This window comes from Pinus tabuliformis, chromosome 3_1 (assembly GCF_031772625.1).
Source record: "Pinus tabuliformis cultivar Carrire ecotype Pingquan chromosome 3_1, CPIR1, whole genome shotgun sequence".
NCBI lineage: Eukaryota > Viridiplantae > Streptophyta > Pinopsida > Pinales > Pinaceae > Pinus > Pinus tabuliformis.
Genome location: NC_142301.1, coordinates 919,657,715 through 919,669,663, shown reverse-complemented (window position 1 = coordinate 919,669,663; position 11,949 = coordinate 919,657,715). Strand labels below are relative to the sequence as shown.

The 11,949-nt window shown below is 39.5% G+C and overlaps 1 protein-coding gene across 1 annotated transcript; it reads left to right on the top strand.

The window, feature by feature from the left end:
• The first annotated feature begins 5,339 nt into the window (after nt 1-5,339).
• Nucleotides 5,340-7,502, top strand: LOC149190734 (peroxisomal fatty acid beta-oxidation multifunctional protein AIM1-like). Its single transcript, XM_089410583.1, has 2 exons — nt 5,340-5,823; nt 7,300-7,502. Exons 1-2 carry the CDS (start codon nt 5,340-5,342, stop codon nt 7,500-7,502), a joined length of 687 nt encoding a protein of 228 aa, XP_089266709.1.
• The last annotated feature ends 4,447 nt before the right edge of the window (nt 7,503-11,949 follow it).

Below are 11,949 nucleotides of genomic sequence, written 5' to 3'. Positions count from 1 at the left end.
CAACGTTGGCTTGGAATGGATAAAGGTTGTAATAGACCCGGTGTCTTAATTGTTTCAACTTTATTTTGCTGGCAAACCAAACATTCCGCCACAAACTTTTGAATATCTGATTTAAGGCCATCCCAAAAAAATTCCTTCTTAACCCTGTGGTAAGTTTTTAAAAATCCTGAGTGCCCTCCTAAGGGAGAAGTGTGCAATTCCATAAGAATCTTTTGTTTTAGCTGGGAATTCTTACAGAGGTATAAGCGATCTTTGTACCATAACGAATCATTTTTCCAGCTAAATGTATCAGAAGTACTGGAATCTTGTTGTAGCTTTCGAATAAGTGCCCACACTTCTTCGTCATTCTTCCATTCCTCCCTTGCTTCGTTTATCCAATCTGGTTGGATAATAGAAATGGCACACAACAATGCTTCCACATCCTCATCCTTTCTTGAGAGTGCATCTGCCACCACATTTTGCTTCCCTTTTTTGTAGATGATTTCAAAGTCATAACCCAACATCTTTGTGACCCACTTTTGTTGCTCTTCAGAGGATAATCTTTGTTCTAAAAAGTATTTAAGGCTATCATGATCCGTTTTTACCTTGAAGTGTCTTCCCATTAGGTAGGGTCGCCATTTCTTAAGTGCATGGAGTATTGCCAACATTTCCTTCTCATAAATAGCTTTGCTTAAAAACTTTCCCTTGATTGGACGACTTTCAAAAGCAATGGGTCTTTCATCTTGCATTAGAACAGCACCAATTCCATTTCCTGAAGCATCACATTCCACAATAAAGGTTTTTGTGAAGTCCGGTGTAGCTAAGACCGGTGCTTGGCACATTGCCTCTTTAAGATGTTCAAAGGCCTTTGTTGCTTTCGGAGTCCATGAAAATGAATCTTTCTTCAATAATGTTGTTAGAGGTGCTGCTATTCTCCCATAATTCTTAACAAACTTGCGATAATACCCTGTCAACCCAAGAAATCCTCGCAGATGCTTTATGGATGTGGGGATTTTCCATTCCTTAATGGCTTTAATTTTGCTAGGGTCTACCTTAACTCCTTCATGAGATACAATATGACCCAAATATTCCACCTCCTGGACTCCAAAGAAACATTTGGATCTTTTTGCATATAATTGTTTCTCCTCCAATAGTTGTAGCACCCTGTCAACATGTTCAACATGATCCTTCCAAGACTTGCTGTAGATTAGTATATCATCAAAAAATACTAACACAAATTTTCTAAGGAATGGTTTGAAAATTGAATTCATCAAACCTTGAAATGTTGAAGGTGCATTGGTAAGGCCAAAAGGCATGACCAAAAATTCATAATGACCCTCATGAGTTCTAAATGCCGTTTTTGGAATGTCTTCAATCTTCATTCTGATTTGATGATATCCCGAACGAAGATCCAACTTGGTGAAGTAAATTGATCCATGCAATTCATCTAGTAATTCATCAATAACAGGAATGGGGAACTTATCTTTAATAGTGAGCTTGTTGAGCTCCCTATAATCTGGACACATGCGCCATGATCCATCCTTCTTGTGCACCAATACTACTGGAGCTGAGAAAGAACTTTGACTCGGTTGAATTATACCAGCCTCTAGCATTTCTGCAACCATACGTTCAATTTCACTTTTTTGGACATAGGGATATCTGTACGGCCTGATGTTTGGAGGAACACTTCCTGGAATCAGATGAATAGCATGATCATGATCACGCATAGGTGGGAGGCCCTTGGGAGTCTCAAATACCTTGGAATGATTGTCCAAGACTTTTTGGAGATCTGGAGAAATAGATGATTCCAATGTGGAAACATCTAGCGAACATAATTGTGCAATTACACCTCTTTGCTCCTTTTTTAGAAGCTTTGTCATACCATTAGAGCTGATTATCTTTCCTGGTTTCCCTGCAATACCCCTTAATTCAACTTCCTTTCCTTCCGCAGAAAATTTGATGAAAAGTTCTTGAAAATTAAAAGCTATTGTACCCAAGGATTGTAGCCATTGGACTCCTAGTACAACATCCGCACCTCCCATTGGAATGGAAAGCATTGGGCTAGTCAATACATATTCTCCCATGGATAGCTTGATATTATGGCACTTTCCAGAGCAATTATTGTTCCTCCATTTGCAATCATCACTTGACACTCTGGTGCTGGATATAGGAAGCAATTCAATTCTTTTGCTACCCTACAATGAATAAAATTGTGGGTGCTTCCTGAATCAATCAACACTATTACCTTTTTCTTCTTGATTTGTCCTTCTATCTTGATGGTTTGAGGAGTGGTAATTCCCGCCAATGCATTACAAGATATGGTCGGATTTATTTGTTCTTCATCTAGGCTTTGTTCCTGGAATATATCCTCTTCTTTTGACCTTTCTTGCTCCTTTTCTTCTTCCTCTTCACAATCTATGTAGAATAATTTCTTCTCAGCACACTTATGACCTTTTGTGTATTTGCTATCACAATTGTAACAAAGCCCTTTTGCTCTTTTTTCTTCCAATTGTTGTGGTGTCAACCTTGTAGGTTGTGGAAGACTATGGGCAACAATTCCGTCTTTATAGTTGTGAATGGTATGCTTCCTACTTGCCATAATTTTGCTTTCCATTTTTCTTGCTAACCTGAATGCCTTCTCTAATGAATCAGGTTCCCAAAGGCGCACATCATGTTGGATATTATCCTTTAAAGACCCTATGAACACATCAATCCTATGCTCCTCTGGAATATCTTTTACTCTTATGTTCAATTTTTGGAACTCCTCAATGTGCTCCATTATTGAACCCTTTTGTTTGAGACTTATCAATTGGCTAAAAAAAATGTTGCTTTTTGTATCCTCATAATGTGCTATCAATTCTTCCGTAAAAATTGCCCAAGTGATAAATTGTTTACGAGAACAAAGCCATTGATACCATACAAACTGATTTGGTTCCAAATATAAAGTTGCCATACGTACCTTTTGTGTGTTTTGCACATTATTGAGATCGAAGAATTGCTCCATCTGTAATATCCATGTGGCGGGATCCTTGCCATCAAACTTCCTCATATCGATTTTTGGAACATGGTGAGTCTTCGATCCAACATTAGAGTCTATGGAATCATGATTAACATTTCTTTTGTTCTCATCATGAGTTTCATTTACTACCTTTTCACCATTAGTAAGTATTTCTTGTAGAAAATTTGTCAAATCTGTCTTCAAATCTGCCATGTCTGTCTTCAAATCTGTCTTCAAATCTGCCATGTTTGTCTTCAAATCTGTCTTCAAATCATCCATCTTAGCTTCCATGCCCTTCATCTTAGATTCCACGCCATTTATCTTAGATTCCACACCATTTATCTTAGCTTCTGTTAGCTTTTGTGAGCGTGACATATGTTGCACTTGTTCTTGTAATTTTGATATATCATGTAACATTTCTTCCTCTTCTTCATGAGTCATGCTAGAGCTTTCAGGTTCCTTACTAGGTGTTTGCATTTTCTTTCCTCGGGGCATCAGTTACCGATAATAATGCTTTACTATGCCCTTTGAATTCCGTTAAACCAAGCTTACACAAAAATTAAAAAAAAACTACACACCTTTTTTCACTTTATAGAAGCCTGATATTGAATCTGATGTATCTCTGTAATTTCAGATCATCCAATTCTGAAGTTGCAACCTGTAGTAGCCTTCTGCGTCCTCTTTCCAATGCCACAAGTCTGAGCCCAATTGGATTCTCCAAGGAAGAGTTATGTGAAATCTCCCACAGTGACTTGCTTTTGGACTGGTTCAGTAGAGCGAACTTGTACGACGTGCCACGAGTCACTGTTTCACCTTTTGAATCTGAAAAACACAGAAAAGAAACTACAGTCCGTCCTCTTTCTGTACCTTTTTACGAAATTTCAATCCGATCCTCAGAGAGAGAGTTATGAAGATTTTCCCCAGGTCACCTGTTTTGAATGTAATTCAGGAGTCTGCAAAAAGGCCAACTTCCTCAGATCATATCGCCGAAAATATCGCGCGAAAAGCTCTGAAATTCGGACCCAAGGTTCAGCGCCAATTCTTCTCAAATGGGTTTTTTTTGTGACTTCTACTTCTATGTGGCACAATAGTAACAATATGGGGGTAATAGGGGCACAACAGTATGAATAAGGGGTATAACTACAATAGTAATGGGGTAATCACTAGTATTATAGGGACCCAACAAAGGAACTTAAGAAGGGTTCAACAGAAACACAATGCCAATCAAGGCGCGAAAGTTAGGAGGGCCAAATACTTAAAAAAAATGAAAGCTAGGTTCCAAGTTTAATTCCCATTGGGATGAAATTCTATAGCTGTAGTGAATTGATCAAATCAGAGAGGGATCAAATCATTCATTTCCAGTTCTGTCTGCAGGAGAAGGATCGAATCCCTGATGTACCTGTCTCATACTCATTTCCAACACTTTGATTTTCAGAAGAGACCAAATACCTAGCTTGGTTGTAGTTTAGTGTCCTAATCTGAAAAGTGGCCTTCAATTATTTGTTTAGAATGTGGTATGCCTTTAGAAGGGAAGCTGTGTGCATTTTCTAGTGTGATTCATCATTGGTAAACTCAGGAAACATCATTGGACCGAGACTTGTTCTTCAACAGTTGATCTATTGAGAAGGCCGAATACTCGAGGAGTAATTGCTTGTATTCATCTTCAGATTGGAAGGCTCTCCCAGGTGTCCTTTCTCCAAGTTTTAATCTCTAAAATTTCTCTAATGAAGATCAAAAATTGCCTCTGCCATTTTGTGTGCTAAATTGATTGACAGATTGCATGTTTCCTTGAAATGTATTTTTCCTAATTTGCACATCAACTGTTCATAGAAAATTGTCAGAGAAATTTGTAAATATTTTTGGAAACATTTGCTTGATGAAAACTGTAATTTTCTCTAAATAACTTGGAAACCTAGTCAGGTACATTACAGTGGTATCAGAGCATGACTTTGGTCAGTTGTGGGTGATATTGAGGAGAGGACTAGAATTGAAGGTTGTAGGTAAAATGCTTCCAAATCAGAAATTTGAAGATTACGACTGAGACTTTGCAAACATGTTAGAGAAAATGGAAATGTGGCTATTATCAAAGAAAGATAAGAGAAATTACAATTTTAAAACTCAAGATCCTGAAGCAGAAGATAAAAAAGAAGTTGAAAAAACAAGCAGAACTGAAAAGGCAGTTGAAAAGGAAGACTTGGAGGCAATTGAAGATCAAGAAGCTTTGAAAAACAAATCTAGAGAGTGCATGTTCTTGGGAGCAACAATAAAGTGTTTAGATTCAGATGAACATTTTTTTATTGATGGTATAAGGGCAGGCATGCAATGATTGCCTCAATTGGTTGGACTTCAATGTGTGACTGACATGTTACTGGCCTCAAAGACCTTGGATTCCAAAGAGGCACTTAGAGTTGGACTTGTAGATGATGTCGTGGCTCATTCAAACCTTCTTGCAGCACTAGACATTCATGAAAATCATCATCCTTGGCAACAGTATTTCCAAAGAATAGATAAGCTAGGTTCTTTACCAAAAGCGCTGGATGTTTTAGAGAATGCCAGAGCTAAAGTAAACAAGGCATATACTAATGTTTCCGATCCTTCAGTATTGTTGGATGTAATCAAGGAGGGGCTAGTGAATGGTGTTGTTGTGGGAGTTAGGTTGGAGGCATGCCAAGATTTGATCAGAACTTCTGAAGAAAAAGGACTCATACATGTTATTTTTTCTCAATGCTCATCTCCTAAGGTTCCTGGAACTACAAACCAAGGATTGATTCCTCATCCAATTAGAAAATCCACCGTAGTTAAAGATGCTCTCATGGGTTCTGGAATAGTGACTGCTCTGGCTTTCAGTAAATTCCGACATAATAATTTAGAGCAGTTCATTGGGATTTGTATCAGGCCACCAAAATTGTACACATGCAGGAGTAGTATAAAGAAGCAACATGTGGACAAATGAATTATTGAATTTCTTCATACACTAATTCTTCACATAGGAAGCAAAGGATCCGGAAACAAATCAACGAGATCAAGGATTTGTTATTAGAGTCCAATGATTTGTTAGTAGAGTCCAACATCAACGATCTGTTATTAGAGTCCAACATTCTTACAATGAAATCTGAACGCAAATTTTGCCACCGAGATTTGAATGCAAATCTAGAGTCCAACATTCTTACAATGAAATCTGAATGCAAATTTTGCCACCGAGATTTGAATGCAAATGTGAATTCCAATTGAGAGTCTATGTTTTGCTAATGAGACTAATGATTGTCAATGTGATATGGCTTCTGGAGAGTAATGACCGTCACAATGCTCTCGAATGCAAATCTGAATGCCAACTGAGAGTCTCTATTCTGCCAATGAGACTAATGATTGTGAATGTGTTATGGCTTCTGGAGACTAATTATCCGAATTGGATCATTATATTGTTTTTCATCCATCTCGATGTATTTGGAGTGGAAAAAGTGGAGGAATTAGCTCACGGGATTGTTTTTACCAGCGGGACCCAGTTTGGCGAAACGAGGTTTGAAAACTTTCGGGAGCGTTTGGAGGCATCATGCTATTATACACACAGGAAACTTTCCAACGACGCAAGAATCACATCAATCTGAGTCTGTATGAAAAAGTTATGCTACTCAAAAGTTAACCTTCCTGTTTTCACACCTATAGTACGGGAGGATGCCGCATCAGCCCCCATTATTCATGGAAAAGGGGCTAGCCACGTGTTTGTGATGTAGAAGACTCTAGAAGAGTCTATTTTGTAACTCTAGTTAAGAGTTGATGTAGTCAAACTTAACCACTAGTAGGCTATCGGGTTGTGTTATAACCGGGCCACTGGGAGGTAGAGGCATTCCATTCTTTCGAGATAATTTTGTTCAATAGTTGAACAAAGATATCTAGGAGAGATAGGAGGTAGAGCACATAGAGAGGATCTGTTCACTGTAGCGGCCCACGGGCCACAGGCATTACTTCTTTGTATTTGCAAACATATTTCCAGACAAAGAAAGAGAGGAAGCGACCTTATCTTCTAGTTGGGTTTTCTCCCGAAAGGGTTTCCCAGAGAGCATATCTTGTGTATTATGTGTGTGTGAGTTTATTATGTCGTTCTCTACTTTTCTGCTTGATTTAATTTTACATGCATGCACTAATTACAATTAATTTTACAGATCTAGAAATTAAAAAACACTGTAATAATGTAGAATCTCATATTTTTTTTATATAATATTATCAGACCTATTGTGACGAACTGTCCAGTGGAATATCCATGATAGTTTACAGATCATTTGGTATCAAAGCAGGTTTCTTTGGGTATTTTGTGGATATTGTAGGGATCTTTATTGGTGAGGACAAAAATTGTAAAACCTTAATCATGGGCGACAAATCTGTAAACGAACTCCGTGATCCTACAGAGGTGAGGTTTTCGTGGCTCGAAGAACAAGTCGCGGATATAAACCGTAATGTAAACCTCCTCATGGCGGCCCTAAGCAATCAACTAGGGATATTTGGAGAAGAAGGGGGTTCGAATGCATAGGACAAATAAGAAGGGGGATCGAGAGATCAAGAAGACGCAGAGAACCATCCGAATAAAGAACCCAAAAAAGATCATCTCAGTTCAAGTGTCGTGAACCAATCCTTATTTAAAGTGGAAGCAAAATCGATATCAAGCCATACCACAGCGAGATTGATGCTCTGAAGTTGAACCATTGGTTGCAACAACTGGAAGTTTATTTCAGTGTCCATCAGATCGAGGAAGGGCAAAAGATCTCATTTGCGCGGCTGAAATTGGAGGGCCATGCATTGACTTGGTGGGAGAGCCACACGGAAACCCTGAGGTTGGAGGGAGAACCTCCAGTGATTAAGTGGGAGGATTTCAAAACCCTCATTAAGTCACAGTTTTATCCCATTAGGTACGTGGAAGACCAGTGGATCCGGTGGCATTACTTCAGGCAAAAGCCGGGCCAAAGCGTGCAGGAGTACACCACAGAATTCAGAAAGATGGTTATAATGTTGGGTATCTCTCCAAAGAACCCAGATGTACTCCTCAAGTATTTGGGGGGTCTACACCGCCATCTGCATGAGCAAGTGATGTTGTTCAATCCCAAAACGGTGGACGAGGCTTGTGTATAGGCACAATACCTAGAGAAAATAAGCATGAAAAGAGCACAATCAAGTGGATCAAAGAAAAAGGAGCAACAAGATGCTTCTAAGGATGGGAAGAAGAAGCAAAAATGGGGAAAAGATTAAAAGATGATAGCCATAACACACTAGTGCAAAAATCCTAGCAACCACTGCAACCACTGAAACATTGATGGCCATACAGAGGAGAAGTGCTGGAAGTTGCATCCAGAGCTAAACCCGAAGAACAAGAAGAAAGACAATAAGAAGAAGAATCTCATGGCCACTTATTTGAGTGAACAAGTTGAAAGTAGCTCAGACGTGGATGAGAAGATCATATGTACATCAGTGCAGAAGGAGGTGAATCTGAGTAGCCTTCAACAACAGAAAGATAAAGAAATGACTAAACTCTTCCATGTAAAGATACAGGTCAAGAAAATGAATATTGATGCTCTGTTTGACTCAGGATCGCAGGAAAATCTCCTTGCAGCGGATATGGTCAAGAAGTTGGGGCTAGAAGTTCATGATCATCCAAACCCATATCCACTAGGATGGGTACATAAGGACGCAGAGCTGAAGGTAACAAAACAGTGCAAAATTAGATTTGCTATTAGTGTTGATTTTATTGATGAAGTAGACCTAGATGTGGTTCCCCTTGTGTATGTGGAGTCGTGCTTGGGAGTCCATACATGTACATGCGTGATGCAATACTCATGAGGAGAGCTAACTAGTATCGGCTCATCAAGGATGGAAAATTGTTGATCATCAACACACACAAAGGCAAGTAAAAAAATTCACTGATAAGTGCCAAATTAGGCCAAGAAATTGATCAGTTCCAGCAAGAAGTATGTTTTATTGTTTTTAAGAGAAGGTCAGTTTGTAGACGAGTCAATAAGAGGCAAGGCATCTCTAGAGGGTTGTACTAAGAAACAAAAACATTAACTGGAGGAGTTGTTACAGGCATACAAGGACGTGTTCCGGGAGCCTAAAGGGCTCCCCCTAAGAGAGAAGTGGAGCACGAGATCCAACTATTGCCATACTCCCATTGCTAAATATTGGGTTGTACAGGCAGTCTGTTATAGAAGCAAGTGAGATGAAGAAACAATTGCAATAGCTGCTGGAACAGGGTGTCATTCAACCGAGTACATCACCATGTGGGTCACTCATCATCATTGTGCCAAAGAAGGATGGGACTTGGTAGATGTGTATAGATTACAGGGCGTTGAATAAAATCACGCTCAAGAACAAATACCCCCTACCTAGGATAGACAATCTACTAGATCAGTTTTAGCAAGCAAAGTATTTCACCAAGTCGGACTTGAAGTCTGGATATCACTAGATTTGAGCCAAAGAAGAAGATACATGGAAGGTCGCCTTCAAAACCAGGCAAGGTTTGTATGAGTGGTTAGTTGTGCCATTTGGCCCATGTAATGCACCAACTACATTTATGAGATTAATGAATGATGTATTGTGCTCTTTTATAGATTCATTTGTTATTGTCTATTTGGATAATATATTAGTATATAGTGCCACCTGGGAGGAGCATATTTCACATTTGACGCAGGTGCTGGAAACATTGAAGAAGCACCAACTACTAGCAAATCTCAAGAAGTGCGAGTTTGCGTGACAGTCCTTGGTGTATTTGGGATATGTTATTAGTGGAGGAGAATTGAAGATAGATCCTTCCAAGATGGAGGCCATCATGAAATGGTCGGTGCCTACTAATGTTATTTAGGTTATGAGTTTCATTGTTGTAGCATAGTACTTGAGGAAATTCATAGCCTCATTTTCAGCAGTAGCAGCACCGCTCCATGCCATAACAACAAGTGGCAAGAGTTTCCAGTGGGGAAAAGGACATCATAAGGACTTCGATGAGTTAAAGAAGAAGACCACTAAGGCACCAGTTCTGGAATTACCAAACTTGCAACAACCCTTTGAAGTGGAGACAGATGCGAGTGGGTATGCTATGAGAGCTATCTTGATGCAAGGAAGAAGGCTCGTTTGCTACAATTTTGAAGTATTTCATGGGGAAGTTCTTAACTACCCTACCTACGATAAGGAGCTCTATGCCATGGTGAAAGTTGTGAAGAAGTGGAAGCACTATATAATGGGAAAGGAGACAATAATCCACACGGATCACCAACCGTTACAATACCTACACGCTCAGAATATGCTACAACAGACCAGGCTTTACAAGTGGATGGGGTTTTTACAACATTTTCATTTGGTGATCAAGTATAAGAAGGGCATCACAAACAAGTTGGTCGCTATGATTTCAAGGCTACCCACATCAAAGATTACAAATTTGGGGACTCTTATGCACATGGAGCCATTCATCCATGATGCATACAGAGTGGCATATTTAGAAGATGATGACTTCAAAGAGGTGTATCAACAGTTGTAGATTCAGAGTCATGTGCATGATGGCGACAACATCATTGACTACCATCTCCAGGATGGGTTACTCTACAAGTTGGATAAGTTGTGTTCCTAAAGGTGAGCATTTGCAGCTAATAAGAGAGGCTCACACCTCCAAGGTTGCAGGGCACTTTGGTGTAGGGAAGACCGTGGATAACTTGCAGAGGTATGTGTATTGGCCCAAGATGCAAGAACAAGTAGCTAGGTTCATAAGAGGATGCATGCTTTGTTGTACCAGCAAGCTTAGCAACATGAAACAAGGTCTATATCATCCCTTACCTGTACCTACTCGTCCTTGGGAAAGCATTTCCATGGACTTTGTGGGAGGTTTACCGACAACCAGGAAGGGACATGACTACCTATTTGTGGTAGTTGACAGGTTCAGCAAGATGTGTGTTTTGATGCCCTGTAAAAAGACCATCAATGGACAAGAAGAAACAAACTTGTTCTTTGGACAGGTCTGGGTACACTTTGGGATACCAAGGAGCATCATTTCAAACAGGGATACAAGATTTCTCAATGCATTTTGGACTACATTATGGGAGAAGATGGATATGAAGTTGAAGAGATCTAAAACACTCCATCCATAAATAGATGGGCAGACAGAGGTAGTCAACAGTACTTTGGTGCAAATTCTGAGGGGTTACAACCAGAAGCATCCGAAGACCTGGGATGAAAATATGGTATATATACAACACTCTTATAATAGAGTAGTCCACACTTATACATGAAAGTCCCTATTTGAAACTTGTTTTGGATATTTTCCACCTTCACCTTTGGATATTGCATATGGGCAATAAGGAGGAGTGAAGGAATACCTTACAAGAGATGCTTTGAGGGCTAAAAAAATTATAGAGAATATCAAGCATATCCATCTACAGGTACAAGAAACACTGCAAAAGTTGTAGGTGAAGTATAAGGCCATGCATGATCACCACAAAACAAAGAAATCATTCAAGGTGGGAGACAGAGTATGGCTATAGTTGAACAAGGAGAGGCAACAGGGGCCTGATAAGAAAATCAAGGCTCTAAGGTATGGTCCCTTTGAGATATTAGAAAAGGTGGGTGATAATGCCTATTGCCTCAATTTACCACTATATATGTGCATTTACTCAGTTGTAAATGTAGAGAATTTGAAACTCTATGAGCCTTCCATGCTAGATCAAGAAAAGGAACAGGTCCTACTTTTTGTGGAGGATTTGGCACCAGACGCTCAGGCAGAGTTGACAGAAGATACAATTTTGCAAAAGAGGTCCATAATTACAAGATAAGGGCAACAAAACCTTTGGCAGATTGAGTTGAAGGGACAACTTCCAGGGAAAGCTAAATGGTACACTAGAGACAAGGTGGAGGAAACATTTCCTCACCTCATTCAGTAAAATATTTTGGGGACCAAAATCCTCCCAAAATGGGGAGGTGTGATCCGAATTGGATCATTATATTGT